General features: G+C 39.1%; 1 protein-coding gene across 2 annotated transcripts in view; it reads left to right on the forward strand.

Annotated features, from left to right (window-relative positions):
- Positions 1 to 12,931, forward strand: part of LOC105934861 (mannosyl-oligosaccharide 1,2-alpha-mannosidase IA) — a 261,311-nt gene that overhangs the window by 170,261 nt on the left and 78,119 nt on the right. For both annotated transcript variants that reach the window (XM_036135247.1, XM_036135248.1), the window contains exon 4: positions 8,583 to 8,663. In XM_036135247.1, the coding sequence (XP_035991140.1) occupies positions 8,583 to 8,663 (81 nt within the window). The remainder of the gene's footprint in view (positions 1 to 8,582; positions 8,664 to 12,931) is intronic.

The raw sequence follows: 12,931 nt of genomic DNA on the forward strand, positions 1-12,931 counted from the left end.
ACCATTCAAGATTAAATAATTTTTTTTTTCATATGGCCACTGTTAAAACGCCACAAGATTTGTTTTCCTTATTAATAAAATCCTGGATCTGTTTAGACATGCCAGCTGAGACAAACATATCTCACATAGCCACACAGATGTTTTCTTTGGTATATGTTAGCTATACTTATCTGTACAATGGCTGGGGGGGAGACCTGTATGCCTTAAACTGCAGCTTTATTCTATGGGAGTTGTACACGCAACCTGGACTCATTCCCTGCCGGCAGCAGGGTAGCACCACTTAACAGACACAGCTTAGCATTGGATCAGTTTTGATGGCAAGGGCATGGGCCGTTTATTTGTACTAAGCTTAAAGAGAGTGCACAGTCATTTATACGTACCAACAAAAAGCTGCTATGGGGACATATATGTGTTTGTGTCTAACAGCCTAAACCACAAACATGCATGTGTAAAAAAAAAAATTGCTTTTGACTTCCAAAAAAATGTCCGTTTTGCATAAAAACAGGTAAAGTTTGCTCTAATCGTTTATTGGTTTTCAAATGTGTTTGATCACATTAAGGAGGGAGCTATGGTTGGCCTGTCAAGTCAAAAACATCAGTGCTGAGTTCAAAGTTCTCCAAAAGGCTAACAACACTCAGGAACACGCTCGTTTGAATTTAGCTCAGAGAAATAGGTCAAGCCGACTTGAAACAACCCATCTTAAAACCTCATCTAAAGGTGTTCTTGAGGTGCACACAGAGGGGAAAAAGGCGGTGTTTGATGTCCACCAATGTGGATGACCACCTCTCCACAACAGTGTTGTCTGGCCACCCCCGAAACAGCTGTTTTCATTATGTTTCTATTTTTAAAGTTTACATTCTTCTCCTATTCAGGCTCTGATGCAATAGTGCAGCAGCTTAATGACAGGTTGCAGTGACTGTTGTATTTGACTTTTGTAATTTACAACAATTATTTCATTCGATATACTGTTTAGTTATTTTATCAGGCTATAAACTGAACAGCTCGGCAGAAAACACACATGTATTGGTTCTGGTGTGAACAAGCTGTAATTCCTTGCTCGGTAAAATGGGTTTTGAGATGAGCTACCGTCGCTGCAATCATCCTCTTAAGTAGTAGACGTCACTTCTGAGAATCCTACCGTTGCACAGCAGGATTAGCCGCAGGCGTAGAGTTGCGCAGGAAGTGCACTCTTCAAAACAAAGATAATTATGTTTAAACTTTTCTGCCCATTATCAGCATTCGTTTTTGAGCAAGGTTTTAATGACGTGTTCAAAGCGTTTGCACATTTTGGAGACGGACGAACAGAACAAAAGTATCACCATGCAGCACTTGTGCTTTTCATCTTTGGGAAAGGTTAGAAAAAGAGTGCTAGTTCGATCATTTAGTCACATTGAGATAAAACTGCTTACTAAGAATGGTTATGGTTAAGAAATATCTTAACCATAAATTATGTATTTGGAACATAATCATGTTGGCATACTGTTGGTATTATTATAGTATATTCCTTGTTGTATATGAAAAGTTAATGGGGGAAACAAATGAGTCGTCCATTTATTTGCAAAATGCTTCTGTCTGTGCATACCCTTTTAAATCCAGAATGTTCATTTCGTAACTGAATTACTCTTTTCTTTGATATTTTTAAGTTTTATTTTATGTATTATTTTATTGTTCTGTGTTTGGTCTCCTTATATGGATATTTTAAAGCACTTCATACATTCATAAATGAATGAAAAATTAGTGATTTGGCATCTTAGCTTTGTGTCTTGTTAGGTTCCAGTTTAGTTTTTTATCATTTGTAATATTATTTTCCACATTTTGTTTCCTTATGATGATGAGTCCGAAATGCTGGAGATAGGCACCAGCACCCCTCGTGCGAGTAAGAAAATGGATGGATGGATATGAGTCCTCCATCATTAGGAGTAGATTGCTTAGGTTTAGTTGTTGAAGTCATAGACTTCTCTCACTGATCACGACTATAATTGTGCTCCAAAAAGGGGGAAAGAGAGGCTGGATAGAGTAAAATCAGCCTTGGGATACTCTGTTGGTTGAGGCAGCTGCTTTTAGTGTGCAGTCGGCTCTGCTGCATGGGCTGAGATTGGAGTTACAGGATCAGATTGGTCCCTTTCAGGATTTCTGTATGTTAATTAGCAGCGCTAAGTTAAATCACAGCATCTATGAATCACCAGCTCTGGTTGGAGAGGCAATCATCCGCTTAATTTTCAGCCTCGGCTCATTGGGTAATGTTTTTCTGTCACATTGGTCTAATTGGGATCTGAACTCTGGGAGCTTGTGGAAACCTGGATGGCGGCAATGCTGAGAGTCATCTGCCCAGTGACAACTATGCCTCTTTATTAGCGGTAAATCATTGCATTAACATCTGAGCAGGAAGCCCCACCGGGTGCAGAGTCTAGTCAGCGCCTTGGCACACAGCAGCGCAGCAGCCAGCCACGCCATCGGGCTCGCAGGCAGATCTGAGCTGAGCAACGACAGATATCTTTGCCACAACTGTGGTACGCTCATCAGCTGAGAACTGAGCGGCAAAGACTGTCGGCGTCATTGTGTGGCGCTGGTGAAGCAGAACACCAACAAGCTTCGACAGCGGTCTACCCAATGAGTCATTACCCTCATTAATCAAGTTTCTTTTCTGCTGCGGCTCCTCCCGCACAGCAATTACATTATGTCGAGCCATTAAAATGTTAATTTTTCTTTCATTAGTTGGGAAAATCTAAATACTTAAAGCCTTGTTAAAAGTAGTATCCAGTTGCTTCTGCGGTATATTTTTAAGTGAGAGGCGAGGGACATAAAGTATACAGTTAAATCCCAGAGAAGCCCTTACTGTAGATATGGAGAAGCTTTGTTTGCGCATGTAAGCAGTTGGTGGCGTATTTAGCTCCACAGCACAAGAGGTTTTGTTGCTGAGTAGGCATGTTCCAGTGTGTTGTTTTACAGCTGGATAACCTGTAGTAAGAGTTTAATTTAAAACTTTTTCTATTTGTTGTTAAAGTGATGCCGATGCATACAGTTACAAAATGCAAAACATTCAACAGTTAAAATTACTTGTAGTCCCATGTTCTTATTGAGTAGATTATTGTACCTTTTCCTCTTCTTTATAGGGTAGTACTACCTGTTGGTAGCTGGTTAGCATGCAGTCGATTGCTTTATTTTACCTGTCAGCATTTAGGTCTTGTGCTTTTTTTTTTTACCATAAATGGCTAATAAAAGGACTAAACAGAACATACAAATATTTCTTTGTCAAATTTCATTCTCATGCTTGCAGGAGCACCTCAGTGCTAGTTTTATATAGAGGTACATTTCAACAAGCTATAATATCGTTAATAAATTGACTTATTTTAGTAATTTCATTTAAAAATTTACATATTACATGGATGCATTAAACAGAGGTATATATTCTAAACTTTTAATCCAGTTATTTTGGTGTTAATGGCTTACAACTAAGGAAAACTAAAGAACCCATTTTCAGAAAATTACAGTATTACACAGAATGAATAAAAATGTGAGCATTCTGAAAAACCTTTTTTGGTTTTGTAGAGTTTATGCATTCAATGATTGGCCACGGCTCGTTTTGCATGAATTACTGCACTTTCATAAGTGAAAACCATCCAACATGAAGGAGCTGGAGCAGTTTGGCTTTGAGGAATGGGAAAAAAAATTCCCAGTGGCAAAATGTGTTAAGCTGATAGAGACATATCTAAAATAACATGTAGCTGTAATTGCTGCAAAAGGAGGTGAACAGTTAAGTGCTCTGACGTTTTCCATTTTTTTCCTTTTTTATTGTTTGCATCACACTGAAATATTACATCTTCAAGGTTGTAGGCATGTGCTGTATATGATATTGTGCAAACAATACATTTCAATTCCTGATTGTGAAGCGACAAAACATGAAAAACGCTAAGGGAGGTAAATACTTTTGTAGACCACGGTAAAATGCAATAATCAATAATGGTGACCATAAACCTGAATGGCACCTGATTGTTTAGGAAAATGCCTCAAGCTCCTATTTCCTGCACATGTATTAGATTTTATCTTCTGCAGAGCAGAGATAAATCTAGCATTATCATTTAATCATACAAAAAACATCCTTTCAGAGGATTTCAGCTTTGTTTTCCATCTTCTCTCTGGGAATCTTGCCTTGTGACGTGACACCAATCCATTTCATTTCAACGTAGATCTTGTTTTACCGTGTTGTCAGAGCTTTGGGGTCTTTAGTCTGAACAGTTACCCCATTTGCAGTAAAGCGTTGTCCCGACTGTTCCTGGAAAAATACAACATTAGACTCAAATTAAAGCACAAAGAAAAGTCAACATGCCTGTTTTTTTTTTTTACGTGATAAAGCCTTAGATCAGTAAGAATGGGAGACTTTCACAATGCTTTCTCAGTGATTTATCGCGGTTGCTGTGGGAAGCGAAAGCCTGACTGACAAGACCTGTGTCAGCTCACCCGTTTCCTCTCACTGTACCTTGTGCATATCTTGCTGAGAGCCACAATCACTCATGATAAATAGACACTCTATTCCTAATCACTGCCATCGGACCGCCATTACAGAACCGGCCACTCATTTCTGGGTTGGCAAGACAGCTCAGCTGCCCTGCCAGAGGCGGCGGCGCTTTGTCTCAGGAAGTGTCACCAGCCTGCTGACTTTATAGCGCCTCGCTTACACAAAAGCCCTGCTGTTTTACCTGAACCATACAGCTGTATGACACACGGGAAGGGTAGGAAAGACATAAAACCTCCTTCTTGAACATAGGGGCAAAGTAAGTAAAAGGGATTCTGATGATTAAAGTGTGTCATTACTACTTCACTTCTCCGTTTAGATGCATCGTTTCTAAAGAGTCTAAAAGGTGTTTAATTAGAGGGGGAAATGGTAAACAATGCCCTACATCCAAGCGTCACATTTAACATAAAAACGTGTTTATTATTTACAGATTTTCACTCTTGCATCAGCAAGGGCAATACGTTTTGAAATTTGGTTGCAATTTCGTCCTATAATCAGACTAACAAACACTAAGATTTTTATATTTGGTCATGTTACAACAGAAAACATCAGTACAGTTTATGAGGATTTGATCCGAGATCAGAATGTTGCATAATAAGTCTTACAAGTTTAACAGTCTGCAGAGGTTAAATCTTTTGACTTCTGGAAATGCTTTTCCTACGTGCCTTTTTTTTAGTTATAGGTGTGCAACGTTTTGGGTGTTTTTGTTAGATTTGGATTTGGAGAAATACTTTGAAAACCATGTAAGGTAAGGTAAGTTTATTTATCTAGCCCTTTTGTGTAAAAAAAAGGCATTCAAAGTGCTGTACATGAACGAAAAACATTACAGACATGCGTAGGAAAAACAAAGGAATGAGCTAAATAAATCCTTGACTAGAATTCTTTCATACATTATAAACAGACATAATCCTAAAAAAATATTTAGCATAATATCTTCAGTGAAGTGCTGTGATTAGCCCCTACCACCTTAGTGAGGTTGCAGTAAAAAAGGTAATTTGAACTGTAAATTTCTGTTTCAGTTATCTGTGCTCCATTTAAAAATGCATAACAAAAAACTTTTTTTTAATTAATTTTTTTTTTTTTTTAGAGAAGTAACGGAACCACCATAGCTTCGTATTAACATTTGTTTTAATGATTTTCTTTCTCAGCAAGAAAGTCAACAGGTGTAGTGGAAGTGTCGGGAGCAAAGTTTCTCTGGCAACATCAAGTATGTTGGTCCAAACACCAACACGCTGGATTTTTACCCTAACAGTAGACGAGTTCTGATAGTTCCCTTCCATACTTTATACTTAGGCATGTCATTTTAAGTGAAAATGTATATGGAGAATAATGCGAGCTGATGAATATATGTGAATGAATTCCCGTCTTGATCATATGCTTCAAAGTGAAGCAAATTGCCCTTTTTGGCACCCAATTACAGTTTCCTCCTCATCCACACTTGAAATGGCAATTTCCTTCTCAATGGGTCTCCAAGTCAATAAGTACCATTCTGCTTCATCCTCTCAGCGATCAAGAGAGGCAGTAATTATGGAGACATACAGAAACATATGCGGTGTTACCTCTTATTTCATATTTGGATCAAAAAGAAAATCAACGTCAGGGATGTCATGTTAAAGTAGCAATGCAGTGCATTTCATAGATTTTTTTTTTTGCTAGATTTCATCAGATACATGTGGTTATTGGTAGTTGTGGAAAGGGACAGACTCTGAGTAAGTGAAGATGTCTAAAAAGATCCTATTTCTGGCATGTAAATGGTTAGATATCAGCCCAATAATTTTTGACTTAATGCAGTCAGAACACATGGTATTACTTAGCGTATGTCTTATTATGAATAACAACAATTCTGTTCATGTACAGCACTTTGAATCGTCTTGTTACTGAAAAGTGCTATATAAATAAACTTGCCTTGCCTATTATCTGTGACGTTTCAGTTTAAAACATTTTTAAAGCACTCTTTACATCGCACAGCACCGAAACAAAATCAGTTTTAGCTAGTGAACTTGCTCTTCTTTAATCAATACCACCCTGCAGCTGCAGGAGACTCTCAGACAAAAGAGGAGACAAAGCACTGGGGAACATGATTACATGGATTCGCCTCTCTGGGCTGACTTTTTAAAGTTGGCTTGCCTCTAGATGTCTTTGGAGAGCGAGATTTCTTTATAACAAGCACACAAAGAGAGAAGGAGAGGCCGAGGGAGCCTGGTGGTTTGAGAGACTTTCTCACAAGCAGAGGTTCACCTCGACGGTCTTATCCCCACAGTGACTAATGATTAAGGATGGGGTCGAATTGTGCGCTTTGAGGAATACAGCAGAATTTCCTAATTAACACTTGCTGTCATGGGGATTCAGCATGAACTCTCGTTTAGTCTGTAATACCAACATACTGAACATTGTATCCCTTTAGCTGTTTCACTGAAGAAAATCAAAGTGTAACCACTATCGCAGCCATAGTGTTGACTAAAAATGATGCTAATCAGAGCCTGATTTGATAAATAACAAATACTATAATAAATAACCAATACCAATACTGACTATTGATGTACGATTAACATTTTATTCACCATTTTGACTTTGCAGAGCTATTTAACTTCTGTTAAATTCTTGGGTCTGTGTCTTGATTAAAAATTATATGTTGTGTATTTCGCTATTAGCTTTTACTCTGTTTTATTGGAGGATATTTCTTCTAGTGACTCACATCTCTCTCTGTTTACTGGTGCAGAAACCGCCCAGTGACACTCTGCTGTGGGGCTCTAGGTGCTTATACAGCTGCGGATTTCCGGAAATGAAAAAAAAAAAAAAGTTTGCTTTGAAATAAATTAATTTTATTATTTAAGGAAGCATATTTGTATGTTTGTGCAGAAATAACACTTCATGCAATTCCAATGTTCTCTTGGACAGGATGTCTCCCAGGAGACGTAGAATATTAAAGTTGAAAGCATTATTTCACGGTTCTAATGCCGGTTCTCAACATTGCCCCCAACCTCAGAAACCTGGATGAATATCATAAAAAAGAGGGTTAGTGCATCTTATCAACATTTGACAAATCTCTGCTAACTTTTTCAACATGTTTGCAAAAGAATGAGACGGTTCCAGTTAAAGAAAAAAAATAACATTTAATACAAGGAACAACACATGATGCAAAATGGGCTCATTACGGCCGTTTTGCTTTATGCAAGTGTTGTACCCCCAAATAACACCAGTTTTGTTACCTTTCCTCCTTTAGCAGATTAATTTTTTTTCTGTTGATTTATCATTTTAGAAATCTAACCGACAACCTTTAAAGCGAACATATAGAAAACTCATCTAAACAAATTTTTATTTTATTTCCCCAACAATTCCAAAATTAATCAAAATTTGCATCTGTTTTTGTCTGAAGAAGACAGCTTTTGTGTCTTTCATAGCACTATTTAAAAGTTCTACAGGCTTTTATATTTTTTTCCTTAAACCACGACAAGAAAATTACAGCAAAATTCAACTTAATGTATAGTGATGATATTGTGTTATTATGCACAGAGAACGAATGTGATCACTGGTTTTTATTTTATAATTCAGGTTTACTGGATCTGTTTTTTTTTTTTTTTGACCACTGCTATATATTCCACACTTAAATTCAAAATCCAGGTTTAGGGTCAACCAACTGGTCCCTGAACTAGAAGAGTGAACAATCATAGCCAGGTTTGCAGTGCAAACTGGAGAAATGGCACAATTAATTTTATCTTTAGCACGAGACTCCTTTGACATGCGTTACATCTGCCAGATACATCTTGGAAATGGAGGGAAGAGTTGTTCAATGCGAGTCAGAACACCTGGAAGAGATCAAACTAGCTCACATCATCATACATTTTAGAGACTGTACAGTCTATGTTGCGTGAAATATTTATCTTCACATCTGGACTGCTGTGAACCCCAGAGAGTCTCAAAACCAAGAACAGCTTGAGAGACGAGACGAAGACTTGCTAATGTGCTTATTTCTTCCCGTAATATCACTGCTTTATCCCCAACTTTAGGTCTTAGCTGAATTATGAAATTTTGACATTTTGATCTCTCTCTCTCTCTCTCGGTTGAACAGAACGGCGAGGCATCGCTCTTTGAGGTGAACATCCGTTACGTCGGCGGGTTGCTCTCGGCATACTACCTGACAGGAGAGGAGGTAAGATTAATTGATGTCTGTTGTCCTTTTTCTCTGGTGAGATCCGCTGCTCCCTTCATCTCCAACCAGCACGGTGGTTTGAATGATGAGCAAGCTGTGTGAGCATGACAGCAGAGTGTTTGTGAGACGCAACGCGTCACCAAACTGCCAGCGAGAAACTCCTACAATTAAGCTCGTTCACGTTTGAGGGATTTATTTTATTTTTTTTAACTGCCACTAATTAGACAAAAGAATTGCTATGGGTTGTGACCACATTTGAGGATTTAATATGGACGATGTTGGTTGAAACTATAGATCAATTTTTGTTTTATAAATTAAATCCTGTTCCCACTTGGTTAAAAACGACCGTGTTTTTACTAGATAGCCACAGTTGGGTTGTGTGGTTGTACAAGAAAGACAGTTTGTTAAAAGAAAATTACTCGAAGGTTTTTTGTGACCTTAACAAAAACAATTTTTGTGTTTTTATATGGTCATAATCGTCTATTTCATGGTTATTTTATAAACTGTAGAGCTGTTAAAAGTGGATTAAATGAGCAGCCATAAGTTTGCCTGTTTAAATTCATATCTCCAGAGATTCGGTCAGATAAATTGGTGGCGTGTAACTTGGGATATTAAAAGACCGAGCCGATGATTAATGGATGAGCTGATGTCGTGGCGCTTGCGGAGATGTTACGCAGTCAGCGATTTAAACAATTTTCCTGTATCCTGGGTTAAATGTTTCAAAAGTTGAGCTGGTTTTAATTAGCCGCCGTGAAGCGGCTGGAATTAAGAACCGAACAAGAGTTGTTGCAACATTACACCACACAAGAATGTCTCGTTCAGATCGGATCTGGTGAGAGTTTATTTTGACGTGAGGCAACGTGGAAACAATTTTAAATGCGTTGACGCCTCGTTCACCCTGCATGAAGATGTTTTCCACTCATTAAACAGCCGGCAAGAGAGGGCCTTCTTCAGTGTGAAGGCAACCATGATGTTGCTGTGCATCAAGTTCTCGCCACATCTATTTTCTTCTTCTCCTTATCCTTGAAACGTACCACTCCTCTCTTTCACGCTCTGTCTGCCATCAACACCTTGTCACAAATATCTTACCATATACATACATCAGCAGTCCCCCCTCTCCCTGTGGCCCAACCCAGCGTGACACTCAGGCAGCGTCAGAGTGTCGTTTTAGATTACACTAGAAGGATGCTGGGGTTGCAGCTTAATCATCGGGTCAGTTTAGTCCGTTCCTTTAAAATTCTCAACCACTGATTCCCCCCCCCCCTCTCCCCCACCCCCCCATGGACACACTACCATCACTGCCACCACAACCTCAACTCATAACAGCCGATCCTGCCACTACAACCTCGCTTTGGGAGCTCTACAGCTTCACTAATACACTCCAGAAGACCTTGAGAGAGTTTGTTGAACACTTGTGAATTTAGCCAGATTGATTAAGGTTTCACTTGTTCCTCCTTTGTTCACAGAGTAAAAAAAAAAAAAGTAGCTCTTGAAGTTATCTCCTCACATGCTGCTGTACAGTGTTTCTCAGCTGGCTCGCTCATGCATAGTTTTTATTTTTATTTTGTATCTGACTCAGTTCAAAACAGAGGCACTTGAGAAGTATTTTTTTGTACAATAGCTTTCCTTAAGGTCTCAAATTATATATTTTTTTTAATGTTTCTTGCCTGCCTGTTGATTTCTTACTTTCTGCCTCTTGTAAATAAGCAGGGGAAGAGTGAAAGTGTTATATTTTAGCAATGTTATTAATGCTACAATGATCAAGCAATGCAACATTATTTTAAGGATCTCAGTTATACAGCTCTAAATTTTCTCAACCTTTTGATGAAGTAAACACTGATTGGAAGACAATTGTACAAAATATTTTTGTAGCGAATTCAACCTGAAACTATATATATATATATATATATATATATATATATATATATATATATATATATATTCAGAGACAGAGAGAGATATGGCTTAACAACACAATGAGCAGTATATATTCTGTGTATAGTGCAGTTTTAAGTTTAAAGAAATCTAATTTGAGTACTTTATTTGAATTTAAGAGCTGTCCTTGAAGCTGTCACATTCATTTGAGAGAAGCTGCTGGGAGCGGCAGCCCGCTGTTAGACAGTGTTCAGATATGAAGCCGTGCAGCTCTCGGGTGCTAAACCTGGCTCTGCCTGAAAAGAACTGTGACCACTCTTTGGCAGGACAAATAATGGTTTAAAATTGCCTCTGACAACTACAAAGCACTAGAGTTCATTATCAGAATATTGTGAAGTCAGTGGAGGTCAACGTGTCGCCATAATGAGCATGTGTAGCCTTTCTGGAGCGTGCACGTTTTATCCTCTGCAGCTGCACGTTTCCGAACACTGCAGTCAGAGGAAAGAGACGGGAGATTTGCGCCGAAGCAACGTTGGTGGAACGAAGATGCAGTGACATATGAACATTCAGCCGCTTTAATGGACATTGATTTGCAGTCCGGCTGAGTTGAGGAGAGAGCAGCGTAAAATCGTCCACTGCCACTGAATGACTGAAATCTGAATACATTACCAGAGCAGAATATATTGTCGGATCCATTATTCCACATTTGCTTGCCATTAAAGTCATGCAGAAGATATTCCTCAATTTTCTTCACCGCTCTGAGAACATTTCTGTATATGAGATCTCTGATGGCCCTTTCTAAAATGAACATGTGAAAAAAAAAGACCTTTTTCTTTAAAGATTGCCTTCATCTTACCCCGTCACTCAAACGAATCCTGTCATAGATTTCAAGCACAATTGAATAAAAACCTATTTTTAACTCTTATTTTAGGTCCTTTGATTGATCGTCATCTTTTTCCTCCATATTGTAGCTTTTCTTTTCTCTTACATTCTGACTTTCACTGTTGCACATCGCCATCCTTTCCCGTCTTGAGTTACTAACAAACCTATGGGTGCCCTTTACCCCGTGCGGATATCCATCACGTGGTTCCTTCATGTGCTTTCTGCGAGGGGTCACTCAGAGCCGGATTTATGGCCACCAGATCACACACTCTTCCCTTGATTCCCCCCATTAGAGACTTTCAGCAGCAGCCCGCCGTTCATTTCGGATGATAAAACCAAACAGATTGAAGGTCTGTCACCGGCTGCCGAGACTTAAATCAGCTGAGACACCGTGCAGAAGACTATTATGAGATTGTGGATCCACTTTGACCAGAGGATATTGGGCAGCTGGTGCTGCTGTAAATGATTGCTGGGGAGCGATAGATGATTATGGCTCCTTGTGGGACACAGTTTTGCCGGAGAAGTGCTTGAAGCAGAACGGCAGCAACACCTGACCATTAATAACCTCCTGTTGTTTTGACCGTGTGGGATGTACTTTTAATGTGTGTGTTTTCTTGCCGCCCCAGAGGGCTAATAGTTGGTCTTTATGGAAACGGTCCGTGCGCCGAATGTCTTGTTCAAAGGGGTCCAGCTGCTGCTCCCACTTCTCTTATCATCTATCATCATAACTTCCTGGTGAGGTCCAATGGTTTTGACAGAATTAGCAATTAGTGTAGGCGGTACTGTGTTGTTGTTGTTGTTTTTTTCTCTAATATTTTGTGTCACAAGTGGCCTTTATTCACACAGTTCAGAAAGGAAATGGGCAGTAGGAGACTTGGTCTTAAACAGCTCTTATGGAAGGTGACTAGTGTTTCTAAGGTGTTTGCATTTAGCAACTTTTTTTAAACAGAAAATGGAAGTGGTTCAGTTACCACTTGGAAACATTGGTTTAAAGTTCTGGGATTTATAGAATGGGTGAGGGAAGAGGAAGAGCTGTCTGGGCATAGACAAGTTAACTCGGCGAACGCTGAAAGAGTAGGGTGAAGTAACACAGCTAAAGAACTTGGAGGTGAGTTTTCAAGGGACAGCAATAAAGATCATCGAACAGGTGATGCATTTACTTTATTGCCCTGGTGAAGAATACAGGTCTTGGCCTTTTGCAGCCGTTGGAGCTTCTTAGCCTTGTGGCACACTGGCAGAGACTTTATCATTGATCAAAGCAGGCTCCATGCCCAACAGAGAAAGACATTTCAAGAAATTTAAGCTTTTGTAGACTTCCTGAGATTTACAGTGAAGAAAATCCTGGAAGACTGCAGTAACAGATTTTAGCTGCACTATGAGAGCCGCTAAAAAGTTTTATTAAAAGCAGTATGTTTTTGACTTTGCTGCATTAAAGAGGTAAACTCATAATTTGTGCTGCTTGGTGTTATTTCTTTCCTTATACACTCTAGCCATGAGCCGGTTAAAGGCAT

The sequence above is a fragment of the Fundulus heteroclitus genome, chromosome 3 (assembly GCF_011125445.2).
Source record: "Fundulus heteroclitus isolate FHET01 chromosome 3, MU-UCD_Fhet_4.1, whole genome shotgun sequence".
Taxonomy (NCBI): Eukaryota; Metazoa; Chordata; class Actinopteri; order Cyprinodontiformes; family Fundulidae; genus Fundulus; species Fundulus heteroclitus.